A 16,062-nucleotide genomic window follows, 5' to 3' on the forward strand; every position below is an offset into this window, starting at 1 on the left:
CCTTTCCAAGCTGGGGATGACCGTTCTTTCTGGAATCTCTGGGACGGGCCGGTGTCTCAGCCTGTAGGAGCGCGTGGGCCGTAAGTGGCTCACAGCGTCGTTGCTTATGCCCCCATCATAGATTTCATTCAGCACCATAGTCCCCTGAAAATGTTTAGAGGGGGAGGCCGCGACATCATCCATGGAGGACTCCTGGTCCGAACCGAGCTCAGAAGAGGACGAGCTGGGATGGGAGTTGCCGCTGATGCTGGAGGAGGACTGAGGAGAAGCCAACTTCGCTCTTGGCCCCACCTGCGGTTCTCCTCCTGCAGGAGAGGGCCGCCTCCCTCCCAACCCCTCCTTCTCAGTCCTGCCCAGCTGCAGAGGACGGCAACCTCCCCATTTTCCACCCCTGGGGAAAATTCCACGGTGTGCAGCGGCAGCTCTGCGCTCACCACGGGCCTCTAAGCTGCATAGGATGCGCCGGCGGTGACCAGTAGGGAGCACTTGCATCTCTAGGAGCCGCTGGTCATCCAGGGATGTGCAGTCACGGATCCGTCGCAGACCTGCCCGAGCAAAAGAGCCCGCGTACTGACTGAGGTGCAGGCTTGCCAGCCAGGCTGAGATCTCTTCACTAGGCTCCACGTGTGACGACATGCTGTCAACAGTCGGTGCCGCTACATCACCATTATGGACAGGATGGCCACCCGACACCTCCTGACGGAATCCGCTGTGTACCTCTGTGGAGTAGAAATGGCACGAATATCACAGAAGGCCCGCAGATCGTTATTACTATGCCAAAAACATGCCAGCATTTGCCTTTGTAACTATGGAAATGGAATAGTGTGAAAGAGTAGCTTCCCTCTTTAAAAATTTAAATTTGATGACATATTTTTGTCAGTTCTACTCCTATATTTTGTTTATTGGTTACAGCTCAGCATTCAACACAGTGATACCATCGAAGCTCTCCAACAAGCTCTACAATCTCGGTGTGCCAACCACCTTCTGCAACTGGGTTCTGGACTTTCTAACGGGCAGACCCCAGTCAGTTAGAATTCAGGAACCACATATCCAGGTCAATAACCATAAGCACAGGAACTCTGCAGGGCTGTGTGTTGAGCCCTATGCTCTACACACTCTTCGCCCACGATTGTGTGGCCTCCCGGAACAACACCAACATCATCAAATTTGCTGATGACACAAGAGTCATTGGACTGATAACGGGAGGCAATGAGTCAGCATACACGAAGGAAGCGGCTGACATGGTGAAGTGGTGCCAGGACAACAATTTCTCCCTGAATGTCAACAAAACAAAGGAGCTGACTGTTGATCCACGGAGGAGGAGGGAGCAGCACTCAGTATTGCATATTGGCGAGATAGAGGTGGAGAGAGTGAGCAGCTTCAGATACCTGGGTGTTCACATTACTGAGGATCTCACCTGGTCTCATTACGCTACACATCTGGTTAAGAAATCACGTCAGCGTCTGTATTTATTGGGAAGGCTGAGGAAATTTGGCATGCCAAGTCGAATCCTCAGAAGCTTCTATAGGTGTGCAATCGAGAGCGTCCTCAAGAGTTCCATCTCGGTGTGGTTTGGAAGCTGCACAGTACAGAATCTTAAGGCTCTACAGCGGGTGGTGAAAGCCGCTCGAACCATCACCGAAACGTCCTTACCATCACTGGAGAGTCTATACCAGGCCAGAACCATCAGGAGAGCCATTAACATCATCAAGGACAACAGTCTTCCCCAGTACAGCCTTTTCACACCCTTACCATCAGGCAGATGCTACAGGAGTGTTAAAGCCAGAACCTCAAGGCTAAAAAACAGTTTTTACCCACAGGCCATCAGGCTTGTGAATGATACCCATCCACTGCCTCTCCACCCATCACAGCATACACAGATTACCCTCTGATCTTGAGAGGTGTCAACTACCCCATCCTTCCTACACACACACACACACACACACACACACACACACACACACACACACACCCCCTTTTCAAATGCGAATAACAATATGAGCCCAATCTACCTCTGCAGGACTTTGCACATGCATGTCTTCTATGTTTACATTGCACACTGTACACTTTATATATGCACATAATTTTGTTTCTTGCATTTGCACTAATAGTAATTTTGTAAATTTGTAATTTACACTGGGGGGCACGGTGGCGCAGTGGGTTGGACCGGGTCCTGCTCTCCGCTCCGGTGGGTCTGGGGTTCAAGTCCCGCTTGGGGTGCCTTGCGACAGACTGGCGTCCCGTCCTCAGTGTGTCCCCTCCCCCTCTGGCCTTACGCCCTGCGTTGCCAGGTTAGGCAACCCCGTATGGGACAAGCGGTTCAGAAAGTGTGTGTGTGTGTGTGTGTGTGTGTGTGTGAGAGAGACTTACACCTTGTGTCTTCTTTCCTTATAATTTATGTCATAGGCTGCTGGGAGGATTCACAGAGTAAGAATTTCATTGTATGGTGTAACAGACTGTTTACTGTACATATGACAATAAACTCTTGAATCCTGAATCTATATTATTTAAACCTGAGGAAGACAAGAGAGCAGCTTTGATTTTATGTAATTTCTTGGTGCAGAACATAATGAAATGTGGAAAAAGTAATCCCCCCCCCCCAACTTTAATCAACCTAATTAAGGAGGTAATTAAAGTTTGCTGCTGAATACAATTGGGCCCAAGTTGGGCCAGCGATGTCCAATATCATTTCCAACAATTTAATCCATCACCAGCAAAAGTTGCCTAAACAGAGATTCAAAGATGCACATCATTTCATGCTCAATGGAAATTTCTGAAAACTTCTAGAGTAAAGTGGCTGAAGCCCATCAGTCCAGAAAGGGTTACACTGCCATTTCTAAGACACTGAACCTCAACCAGACCATGGCCAGAGCCATACTCATCGAATGGAGAAAGTTTTCAACAGTGGTGAATCTACCTAGGAATGGGAATGCTGCTAAAATCTCCATGAACAAGGTATAAAATCATGAATGAGTTCAAGAAGAACCACAGAACAACATCAAGTGAACTGCAAGCCTCTCTTTCTCAGCTCAAGTCAGTGTTCATGACCCCACCATAAGAAAGATGCACTGTGTGATGTGGGAAACAACAGAAAGGTAGAAACCAAGGTTTTTTAGAAGGAACAATCTGAGTCTTTTCTCCAAAGCAACTTACAATGTAGGCAAGATACTTACCTTTACCTACTTACCCATTTATACTGCTGGGTAATTTTTACTGGGGCAATTGTAGGATAAGGACCTCGCTCAGGGTGCTACAGCCGTACGTGGGAATCAAACCTGCGACCTTTGGGTCCAAAGGCAGTAGTGCTAACCATTGATGCATATGGTGAAGGAAACAAACTAACTGCACTTAAGAATCACACGTCTGCAGTTAAGTGACTTTTTCTCCTAATGTAATGAACACATAGTATTTTCCATGACATGTACGTCGCTTTGGAGAAAAGCGTCTGCTAAATGAACATATGTAAATGTATCCAGTACACTGCCAGCTGTCCCAAGAACATGAACACTTCTACAGTTTTCCAGAATGTAGCTGGATGTTGAGGGGTGCGGTGGTGCAGCGGGTCCGGGCTTCGAGTCCTGCTCGGGGTGCCTTGCGATGGACTGGCATCCCATCCAGGGTGTATCCCTTCCCCCTTCAGCCTTGCGCCGTGTTTCTGCGCTAAGCTCCGGCTCACCGCGACCCCACTTGGGGCAAGCGGTTGTTGACATTGATTGGTTGGTAGATGGATGTCCCTGAAGGTGTTCTTTGGATTGATCAAAAGTTAAACTTTTTGGACAACACTGGCTGCATTATGGCACTTTTAAGTGAGAACCTTCTATCAGTAGAGAAGATTGGAGGTGGCAGTGTCATGGTCTATAGATGTTTTGCTGCCACGGGACCTCGGTGTCTTGCTGCACTGATGGAACAAGTAATTCCTCTTTGCATCATAAAAGAAAATGTCGAGCCGTCAGGATGTGATCCGAGTCTAAAGTGCACCTGGGTCATGTACCAAGGCAATGATCCCAAAGACACAAGCAAGTGTTGGCTAGTTTCGTTGGAAACAAATAAAGTTATGGAATGGCCTGGACAAAGTCCTGACCTGAATCTCGTCAAGATGTTATGGAAAGACCTGAAAAAAGCTGAAATTGTTGCCAAGCTAAATCAGTTCTGCCTGAAGGAGTGGGCCAAAATTTCAAGAGAAAGACCCTGGTCAACAGATAAAGGAAGTGATTTGATGACCTCACTGCAGCAAAAGGTGGCACAAGTAGTTACTGACTGCGAAAGAGCAATTACTTTTTCACCCGTATGACTGCACATTATCTTCAACGGCAAGGAAATGACAGAAAAACGCTCCTGGTGTAATTTTTTCTCTCTCGGGTTCTAGTCATGAGCAACTGGAATTGACAAAAAGTCAACCGTCAGTTCAAAATCCCAGGATAGGCACAGCAGAAATCCCCTTGAGAAAGGTACTAATTATGAACACTATAAAATAGCAAAGTTTTAAGAAAACTTTCAGAAATATGTTTCAACCCTTTTTTTTTTTTTTTTAAGGTTTCTGCCATTGTCTTTTGACCGCTTACGTGACCGCAGCACCCAGCTTCTCTTTTGCACTCATGTGTAAGATGCAGCATACCACAGTCTGACACGAGAGCTGCTTTTCAAAAGGTCAAATTCACAAAAATAAATAAAGCAGGAACGACGGTCGGGCATTTGACCATTCGCACGCCCCGCTAGACTTCTCTTTTCTGAACCCCGACTGTTTGACTAGTGGCTCTGGGTTCTTTTTGCTGCACACACTACAAACGGTGATGCTCTATATTCAGCCAAGTGACACTGAGCAAATAAGATATTTTTTAGTGATTTTTTTTTTTTTTTTTTAAACGGTTTCAGTTCCTCACGATCATAGCAGCGTTAATCAGCCTTTAGGAAAGGTTTGCAAGGGGCCTTATGTCTCACTTGATCAAGAACAAAAAATACAGTGAAAGGAAGTGATCACTATTAACTACATATGTTTTAGGGTCTCTTTAACATGACGGGCAAAAGTTATCAAGGGTAGATAAAGGTTCACGCACCCAAGTCCATTGCCAGGACTAATCTTAGGGAACGTGAAAAAAATTAGCAATGTTGCAGGGTCAGCTGAATGGGAGGACACATAATGAATACTGTACATTTATGTGTTTCTTTACAGAAGTGATTTTGGGGGATCAGAAATATAACAACAGCAACACCAACAACAATAATAATAATCATAATAATAACAATAACAACAACAACAACAACAACAACAACAACTCCATAAGGCCTTCAAAGGACCACTGCTTGATTTACCTGTACCTATCCCAGCCCATTTACATTTATTCATTTAGCAGAAATTTTCTCCAAAGCGACTGTAGCACGCCGAGGGTGCCCGGGGAGGGGGCGGAGACGGGGGCAAAGCAGCCACAGCTGGGGCCGATTTCACTCCCTATTTCTTCCCCGGTGCCCAGCAGTAGAGGGAAGAGACCGAGGAGGAGAACGAGGCGAACCCGAACCCGATCCCCGAGACGACGCTCGCGTCCCGACCGACCCGACTCTCCCGGCCCCCCCGACCAGCACGAAACCTCTCCCTACCTGTTCCCAGGTCCCCCTTTCCCGTCTCCTTCCTTCTCCCCTGTCTAAGGGCAAATAAAAGCCCACAGCAACGGGCGACTGCACCTCTTGTCTCCTGCCTCGTCTCTTACAGCGACATACAACTTCTGTAAACATGAATTTTTGACACCGCTTGAATCGCGCACAGACAATTAATCTATGAACCAAGCACACACCCTGGCAGATTTCATAGCTCTAAAACCAAACACACACACACACACACACACACACACACACACACAGCAGCAATTCTTACGCCCCACAGCAATTCAAACACACCCATAACATTTTTTCCTCCTACCCCTTATTCTCTTCCAGCTCATTCGGAGCCTGCACTCATTACTCACATGTAGAGGAATTCAGTCTCCATAGAAATCTTTTTGCATCGCTTCAGCCCCCAGCCCACAGCTCACAGCCCCAGCCCCACAGCATCTTCCAGTAACAGAAGTTACAAAACAGCCACACCTCAAGTCACCGGGATTCTCAGGGCAACTAACCAACAGAAGGGGATTGAGAATACACACACACACACACACACACTTTCTGAACCGCTTGTCCCATACGGGGTCACGGGGAACCTGAGCCTACCTGGCAACACAGGGCGTAAGGCCAGAGGGGGAGGGGACACACCCAGGACAGGACACCAGTCCGTCGCAAGGCACCCCAAGCGGGGCTCGAACCCCAGACCCACTAGAGAGCAGGACTCAGTCCAACCCACTGCGCCACCGCGCCCCCCTGGACTGAGAATAAACCCAAAAAAACAGTGCAAAATCAATAACAGGCATTAACATCCCGACAAATCAAAACAATGTTTTTTTTTTTTTTTTTAAATCACAGTTTTGACCAAACTGAAAAACCTCCAGGCAACATGGTTCTCACCAAACATTTTGGGAAATGCAGAAACACATCCTGCCTACAGTATCTGCACCATATGATAGAGGATCAAAGCTGATGTTGTGCTGATCTAGTAGAACCTTCTAAAGTCATGGCTTCCATATCCTTACTATTTATTCAACATTTACATACAATTCACGTACAAAGATGACGCACTTTGCACAAGTGCTGCTGGTCGGCTGAACAAATGAAGCAGAACAACTGGCAAGATGAGCGCTTCTGCACAGGAGGCCCATCCAGCACCTCACCGCACTGCGTGTGGGTAACAGGCCTGTGGCAGGAAGGAGGAACCTCAATGAAGCACGTGCACCAGAGGGCGGAATTTTCCCTTGCTCACGGTCCTCAGAGTGTCCACACACAGTGCACACAGTTGGAAGACAGATGAACCAAAAGTGGTCCATTGGCACTAACAGATTTTTCAGATTGCATTACACTTGCATTAATCCTCCTAGGCAGGCAGGCGAAATGATGAGTGCCATCATGAAGACTATTCCTTTGTTGCTTGGCCAACACTTTCATCTATATTTAATTTATTTTACTATATTTTACGTGAGTTATACACTTGGAATATTTCTGACTAAGGAACATGCCCAGAGCCTGGAGTACATACAAAGTATTTATAATAAATTATACATTATAATCTATAATTAAACTGCATTTTTAATAAATATTTTGAATAAAATATTCAGTATTAATCTGTGGAAACCAGTACAATTAGCAGGGCAGCTAAATATGAAACTGAAAGAGGAAAAAGCCAGTACATTTTAAATGATAATTTATTAAAGGATATTTTTATGCTGTATCTGTGTTATCAGAGATTAAATCCTGTTACCTCATTCAAAAAGTAATTATCATTCTGGTTTTACCAACACGTTGTTTTCCTTAACGAGAGGGAATGCACGAGCTTCTGCACATTTGCAAGCAGGTATGTGAAAAAAGGAGTTGGGGAAAAACACTGAAACATGATTAAGCCAAAGCATTTCGCAACAAGTCACAAACTGTTAAGGAAAAAAAAAAATATATATATATATATATGATTGTAGAAAGTTGCTCAGTCAAGTCCATCCCATACAGACCTTGTGTAAGTGACTTCTAGAGATAAACAAAGAAATAGATAGATAGATAGATAGATAGATAGATAGATAGATCCATTTAAAGTTGGACTGTATTTGTCTGCGATGCAGAAGTGGAGGGTTCACACACACACACACACACACACACACACACACACACACACACACACACACACACACACACACACCCAGACACACACAGCAAAGTCCAGCCCAACACCCCTACTGTACAATTTGCCAAAACTCTTGCTCATTATTTGCTCTTCCTTTCAGTTCATCTAAAGTGAAATCGTTCTGTTTCTCGTACCTCAAAGAATTTTGTTGGAGCGGTGAAGTGAGCTGTGTGCTCCCTGCGCAAGAACGGACATGTTGGAGAGCAATGCTCGTTCAGGCACAATCCCCACAATGTTCCATCTTGAAATCCTGACCTGACTCATAGCAGACTCCATCTCCTTATTCCACAGAACTGCTCCTTCCTGGAGGAATTCCTCGACCTGATGTCACCCCAGTCTGCTGGGTCGGCGATGCTTATTCACTGGCTGCGGACGCGTGGAACCCTCACCGGGCTACCAGCGCAACGCGTGGTCAGACCTCGGTAGCGCATAGAAGGGTCCTACTGACCGCACTGTCCCCGTTCGACCTCTGCGATGCTCTTCGGTTACGAAACGCAAACCGAACCAACAACGGGACAACTTGCCGACCGACGTGCCGTAGTCCGGGAAGAGGGAGGCGTGAACACCAGGCATCCACACATCCACATGTGGTCTTACCATCAGCGGTCAACAGCTGAGCTGAATGCACAAAAAACGGTGCACAAGGGTTGCGTCAGAGGAGAACTGCCATCTGTAGCCCGTCAGACGGAGAGGAAGGCCGATACTTTTTCTGATGAGTCTTTACAAATTAACCACAGCTTTAACGACAGGAAAGAACTGCTGCCATTGTAAAGGTTACTGATGGTAAACTCAAGTTTTGGCCGTCTCTTCTACGAACATCAGAAGTTCTGCTTCTCCCGAGGCCAACAAGCAGAGATCATGTAAACTTCCCTCCAATCCAAGAGCCAAACAACATTTCCAGATGGGCCAGTGAGCAGCTGGTGTCACTCCATCGAAACAAGAGTGTGTGTTTATGCACAAGCGCTTTCAGAAATAAGTAACCAATGATGAGAGAGCACACTCTTCAAGCATACCAAATGACAGTTTACATTTATTTAGCAGATGCTTTCCTCCAAAGCGACTTCCAACGAACTCCATGTAGTGTTATCAGCCCACACACCTTACACTGCTAGATACACATGCAAACTCCACACAGACTGAGCAGGGATCTAGCCCACGTCTTCTCGCACCACCCAGGCGCTGTGAGACAGCTGCGCTACTCGCTGAACCACTCTGCCGCACCCATTTTATTTATTCTTTTTTTGCCGTTTGTTTTTAAGCCCGAAAAATGAAACATCTTGTGATAAACTCAAAGAGCGAACTCACACTTCACATCATTGCTCAAAATACTAGAAACAACGGGGGTGTTGAGCAGCCAAGCCCTTTATTCATCATTTTACCACAAGCCAAGCGCGTCTTTTCATTTCTTCATAAATAACCAGCCATATGAATTAGTTAACCTCAAAATGTTAAGTGGTCATCATCTGCTGAAATGAGCTGGGCGGTCCCAACCACGCTCTTGCTCTTTAGTGCACGCACACACACACAAGGCTATACAGGTAAGAAATAATAGCGAGTGGACAGGAGGTGCTTTAAAAAGCCCTTCGGTGACTCAAATGCACTCCTCCCCTCGCTCCAGTCCTGCCCAGGGCAAAGTACGACATCACTTGCTGTCAAACGCTCCTTCCCCCGGAGATGCAGGGGAGTGCCCGACCGCTGCGTCACACTGTTACGCGCTCCTTTGCCAGGAAGGGCTTCAGGGAACAATCTGGAAGTCTCCGAGCCCAAGGGTTGGCGTTACCTGCGTCCAGTCCCGTCCGAAGCTACAGGTGTCGCACCGCACGGGGCTGTGACGCACGAGAGGGAGAACAAAGTGTTAAAAGTTCACATCCAGGCCCTAAGCGGACACTTTTCTCCACGGCGACATAGCGATTTACCCATTTACACAGCTGGGCAACTTTCTCCAAATCTGATTTGTGCTCTAGTAATTTCGGGTGAGCACTTTGCTCAAGGGCTCTACAGCAGAAGGTGGGACTTGAACCTGTGACCTCAGCAGCAGCGCTGGCCACTGCAGCCCACAGGCTGCGTCTATAATATAACTGCGACTACGAGGTGGCGGCCCATGAGTACAGCACGCATAAGAGGAAAGGCTCAGTGCTATGCGGTACAGCACATATTATACTATACGTGTACATAAACCTCAGATAGCAAACAGACAAGATCATATTTACTTTTATTAAATACATTTTTGTATTTGCACTTAGTAAATACATGTACGTACACACGCTCATTGAAAGCGCTTGTCCCGAGCGGGGTCACGGCGAGCCGGAGCCTAACCTGGCAACGCAGAGCACAAGGCTGGAGAGGGAAGGGACGCACCCAGGACAGGACGCCGGTCCATCATAAGGCACCCCAAGCAGCACTCGAACCACAGACCCGCCAGAAAGCAGGACCCGGTCAAAACCGCTGCGCCACCGCACCCCACTACATGTATGTACTTTACATTTATTCATTTCAGTGGCACTTTTCTCCAAAGCAACACGCAACGGTGAGGTAAAACAGCTATTTACCCAGGTAATTCAATGAGAAATTTAGGGTAAGTACCTTGCTCAACGGTGCTGTGGCAATAGGTGAGAGTCGAACCAGCAACCTTTACATCCATCCGAAGGCAGCAGGAGCTCTAATTAGTGCTCTGCCAAATGATTAATATGTCATTTACCGTACAGTGGTCAGCATTTACATCTTAACCTGTGTAAATAAGTTCAGCCAGTGTGACCCGGTACACCGTAGTGTGTGTGTGTGTGTGTGTGTGTGTGCTTAAAGATATCCCCAGAAGAAAAAAACTAGTTAAAAAGGATCTTTTGAGCACATTCCTATAAGGTGAGGTGCTTTTTTAAATAGTCTAATATTTCTAAAATTAAAAATAATTAATTAAAGAAATTTATTAATTTCAAAAGTAAAATAAACAAACAAAAAAACAAAGTAATCACAGCCTGGACTAATAGGGGGTGTGGTGGTGCAGTGGGTTGGACCGGGTCCTGCTCTCTGGTGGGTCTGGGGTTCAAGTCCTGCTGGGGGTGCCCTGCGATGGACTGGCGTCCCGTCCTGGGTGTGTCCCCTCCCCCTCCAGCCTTGTGCTCTGTGTTGCCAGGTGAGGCTCCGGCTTGCCGTGACCCCGCTTAGGATAAGCCATTTCAGACGGTGTGTGTGTGTGTTTACTAGATTGAAGTGTGAGGCGCTGTCCATTTCATACTGTTATTCACAAAGGCTCCATCTGATGTTCCTCAACTACACAACTTTCCCTCATGACATTCAGTGACGTGAAATAGAAAGTTCACCCTCTTTCAATTCCACGCTTTTACACGTGAGCTGAGTCACGCAACAAGGGAGGAATCTCAAACACACCAGTCAGTGAGTCATTCCATAGCTGAAAGGGTACAATGTGAGCTTTGGGTCGGAAAAGTCGGAACCGAGAGCTCGTATCCGAGGAGAAGGTGTGCAGGGAGTTCGAGGAGCTGTGGATTCGCCGAATTGGCCGACGCATCGCGCCCCTCCATAGGGCGGAGATGCCTGAACTTCTCCAAGGGCTGCTAAACTCCTACAGAAAACAGTGATTTATTATTACTGAATTATTTATTTATTTAGTCACTTGAGGTTATTGCTGCTCAAGGAGTTTCTACGAGCTGAAGAAGCATTGGCTGCTCTCGACTCGTCTATTTTTGTAATGATTGCTTTTGATCGCTCTGCATTCACATGCATTTATTTAGTAGACGCTTTTCTCCAAAGCGACTTCCAATGAACTCTCTGTAGTACTATCAGCCAACACACCTTATTCATCGCGGTGACTTACACTGCTAGATACACTACTTGCACTGGGTCACTCATCCATACATCAGTGGAAAACACACACACACACACACACACACACACACTATGGGGGAACGTGAACAGCATGTCTTTGGACTGTGGGAGGAAACCAGAGTACGTAGAGGAAACCCACACAGAGAACATGCAAACTCCACACAGACTGAGCAGGGATCAAACCCACACCCTCTCCCACTACCCAGGTGCTGTGAGACAGCAGCGCTACTTGCTGTGCCACCATGCCGCCCTGCTCTACTGGTGAACAAAAGGCCTAAAAAAGAAAGTCTAACTAGACCCCTATGAGCTCCGACACCTCCCCCCCCCCCCCCCCCCCCCGGAGATGTAACACACCCCAGTTGCACATACGGTATGGCAATTCCAGACAGTCCAGAGGTCGTGTGACAAGCGACGAGACGGCTGATGGCACAGCAGATGGAGCTGCTGCTGATGCCTTGGGAGCCGTGGGTTCCTGCTTTGAACCCTGTCTATCGCTGTAGTATCCTTGAGCAATGTACTTAAACTAGATTACTCCGGTAAAAACAAGCCAGCTGTGTGACTGGGTAAATGGTCATAGGCAGCATTGCAAGTCGCTTTGGAGAAAAGAGCTACAGAAATGTGAAGTGACCTCTGACCTTTCAAGCCCAGTGGGATCCACTGGAATTTGTGCACCAAGATCTTTGGTGTGGGAAGGAAGTGCAGAATGGTGCAGCGAGGTGTTTCAGCCCAGTAAATAAAAGTAATGTTGTGTGTGTGTGTGTGTGTGTGTGTGTGTGTGTGTGTAAACTGCCAGGCAGGCAGAGAGAATGTTGCAAAGTTGAGAAAAGCTGGTATGAAAGATGTCCGGCACCGAACTGCCCAGCGATTCACTGCAGACGATGACCATGGACTCAGAGGCCACAAGCTCTTCCCTTAATAGGTGGTCAATTAATTCATTGATTATTCTATCCATGTACGTTCCCAGAGTGGCTCGGGTTCGAGACACTGCACTTCGTGCTGCGGTTCTCCAGAGGAGCCCAGATGGTAGGAACCCCTCAAGTCACCTCTCAGAAGTAGGACCCCAAAGGGGGTGGTGGGGGGGATGGGGGGTTGGGGGTTCCACAGTTGGAGGTTCCAGGTTCCAGGCTTCAGAGGCCACATCTCAGCCTGGAACCTGGAACCTCCAATGTGTGGAAATGGTTCCAGAGCAGCAAGAGGAGTGAAAGAGAAACCAGCTGGTTTGTTAAGTGAGGAAACACTTTGCAGTAGAGTCTGAGGTGACAGACCTGCTTGGGCTTTTTATTTATTATTATTATTATTATTATTATTATTATTATTATTATTATTATTATGTTTCTAAATGTCACTTTTATTTCAGTATCAACATGACTCCTCCACCGGTGACTAACAGTTTGACTTTGATACTTTGTCCTGGAGCTGAGAGCTACTGTGTGGCACCATGAAGAATTGAGTGTCTGCTGCTCGTCTGCTCTGATGATGATAATATTATTATTATTATTATTATTATTATTAGTAATAAATAAAAATAATAATAATTATTATTATTATTATTATTATTATTATTATTATTAGTAGTAGTAGTAGTAGTAGTAGTAGTAGTATTGGGGGGCACGGTGGTGCAGAGTGGGTTGGACCACGGTCCTGCTCTCCGGTGGGTCTGGGGTTCGAGTCCCGCTTGGGGTGCCTTGTGACGGACTGGCGTCCCGTCCTGGGTGCGTCCCCTTCCCCCTCCGGCCTTACGCCCTGTGTTGCCGGGTAGGCTCCGGTTCCCCGTGACCCCGTAAGGGACAAGCGGTTCTGAAAGTGTGTATTATTATTATTATTATTATTATTATTATTATTAATTTCTCTTCTTGAACCATAAGTGAAGAGCAGCACCACCACACCCACCCAGTGTAACCGTGCGCTCAGCACCATGAGAGCGGTAAAAACGAGGTAAAACGATGTCGATCGAACCGTACAGTAAAGTACCGCACAGCAGTGGCACGTGTCTCGTAAGAAGTTGCTCGGACGCCGGCGGACGGTCCGAAGGTGAGGACCCCCAGCCCCCCCCACGGAAGCGCTCTCTGTCGAGACGAGAGTCAGTCCGGCTCCAGCGCGCGCCGATCGATCCGGTGGCGAAAGAAGATCGAAAGAAGACGCGCGAGCTGAACGGCGGCGCACGCGGCACCCACGAGCCCACGCGCTCGCGCTCGCGCTCGGCTTACCTGGAGTGGAGCCCGAAGCGGCGGCGCGCAAACGGGGCTCATCGCTCTGCGTCCGCGCACCCGCCCCTCGTGCCGAACCGCGCGACGCTGCCTGACTGTGGTACTGGAGTGTGGTAAGTAATGTGGTACTCTGGTACGCTGGTACTGGGGCTGGGAGGCGCGTGAGCCCCGCCCGCTCTCTTCCCGTCCTGCGGGCCGAGATCCGTCTCCGTCTCCCCGCCCATCCGAGCAGCTCCGCGCTCGAGCCCCGACACACCTGATCATGAACCCTCGAACCCGGGACCGTGGAGCCCCAACTCCCCCCTCCCCCGCGATCGCACCTAGTGTGTGTGTGTGTGTGTGTGTGTGTGTGTGTGTGTGTGGGGGCGGGGGGGGGGGGCAATAGGTGTAAAGAAGGAACAGGAAAATACACACACATTCACACATTCACATACAGACACTCACACACACATACAGAAAGGCACACACACACAAATTGCACAAGGTTCTGGAACCACACAGTGAACTTTTAAAGAATGTATGTTGGTCAAGAGCCAGAGTTTCAAACTGATAGGTGCCCTGACACACACACACACACACTTTCACAGTGTGTCAGAGTGCAATGTGTGTGTGTGTGTGTGTGTGTATTAGTGTGTCCTGCTATGTGTTTGCTCATGTGTCACACACACATTTTCAGAACCGAAAATTTCCATCTATTTCAACGTGATGTGTTTGTAGGTTTATGTGATCTGTGTGTGTGTGTGTGTTTGCCTCCTGTTGCATGCTGTGTCATGACGACACTCTCCCAGCACCCCACCCTCCACCCTCACACACGCAGGAATGCACTCAGACAAGGAGACACCTGACAGGAAGCCAGTTCAAGCTTTTACCGCGTTGTACCTCGCTGCACTGTAGTGTGGCCCAAGGCAAGTCCTTCCTTTTGGATTCAGTCCTATTGCACTCAAGTGCTGTCGCTGTAAACCACCTGACATCCTGCTTCCTTCGTTGACGTCTTCATTCCTTAAATAAACTACACCCCCCCAAGTTTCTATCTCCTGTGCACTTCTTCTTATTATTATTATTATTATTATTAGAAGTACTGGAGTAATAGTAGTAGTAGTAATTACAGTACCTTACTTTGATGTAAAGGCCCAAGTACAAATAATTTCAAACTGAAAATATGAAAGTGAGGTGAACTTTAACCGTTTACTCTCTGAAATATTTTTTCATAATGTGGATTTGTTTTATATGTTAAATGCTACTTTTTACATATTAAACACATATTGCACTTAACTCTTTGATGTGATTGTCAAGTGTTCCACACGCCTCTTGTTTGTATCATGTTCTGTCTTATTTTTGTTTCTTACTTAAATCAAAACAATGGATGTTTGTCATGAACTGTCCATTTAAAGAGTATATGAAGGTACATAAAAGGTATATAATGTATCAGCTACATGAATCAATATCTGCGGCTTTTCTCCAAAACTGCTTACAATGTTAAGGTACTTACACTGATTTACCCATTTGCACAGCACAGTAATTTCGCTGGACCAGCTCATGGTAAACATGTCGCTCGAGGGGACTGCTGCTGGAAGTGGGATTTGACCCTACAGTCTGTGGGTCTCACGATCAGCGGGAGATGCAGAGTACACCTGAAGTAAACGCAGTAAAAGCAGAAGCGCTGCTGAAAGACAAGGTGTCAGTAGGTGGCGCGGTCATGAAGGTGAGCGGCTGCCCGAACTTTTCAATCTGAGTTTCGCTCAACGGCTGCGAGACCCATGGGACCGGAGCGGGCCGCAAAATGCACTTTATTTTATTCTAAATAATACTTTGTTTCCTTTTAACAACGATCCTTGCAGTTAATGGAAACTGTGGCCGAATTTCCTGCCCTCAAGAGCAGAACTTTCATAGTTTAAGACTTTCAGTGTTTCCACTGACAACTGAAAGGAGGCGTATTAGTCCTTTATTCTCTACCCTAGTTATTAACATCCTGTCTTAACTGAACTCGTCTAAAAATAGACACACACACACACACACACACACACACACACACACACACGCAGATCATAAACACACACAAACACACACAGAGAAAATAGTCTGCATGTGCATTTCTAACTCTCCTGCTGAGAAGATGACAAAATAAGTTGCGAAAAGAAGCTCCACTCATGAACTTCTGAATAACATTCGAGACTCGGAACAGAAGCGAGGAGCTCCGCCCCCCCTCCACCACCTCTCCCCCCACCTCCCCCAACTGCGGTAATGTGTGTGTTCGGCCACACGGTG

At 47.2% G+C, this 16,062-nt stretch overlaps 1 protein-coding gene across 3 annotated transcripts in view; it reads right to left on the reverse strand.

Annotated features, from left to right (window-relative positions):
• arap2 (ArfGAP with RhoGAP domain, ankyrin repeat and PH domain 2) overlaps positions 1-14,104 on the reverse strand; it is an 88,990-nt gene extending 74,886 nt beyond the window's left edge. For all 3 annotated transcript variants that reach the window (XM_018735411.2, XM_018735410.2, XM_029256066.1), the window contains exons 1-2: positions 13,798-14,104; positions 2-719 (exon numbers count right to left, since the gene is read on the reverse strand). In XM_018735411.2, coding sequence (XP_018590927.2) covers positions 2-636 — 635 coding nt within the window. In that variant the 5' untranslated portion in view covers positions 637-719; positions 13,798-14,104. The remainder of the gene's footprint in view (position 1; positions 720-13,797) is intronic.
• Positions 14,105-16,062: the final 1,958 nt, after the last annotated feature.

Source organism: Scleropages formosus, chromosome 11 (genome assembly GCF_900964775.1).
Source record: "Scleropages formosus chromosome 11, fSclFor1.1, whole genome shotgun sequence".
Lineage (NCBI taxonomy): Eukaryota > Metazoa > Chordata > Actinopteri > Osteoglossiformes > Osteoglossidae > Scleropages > Scleropages formosus.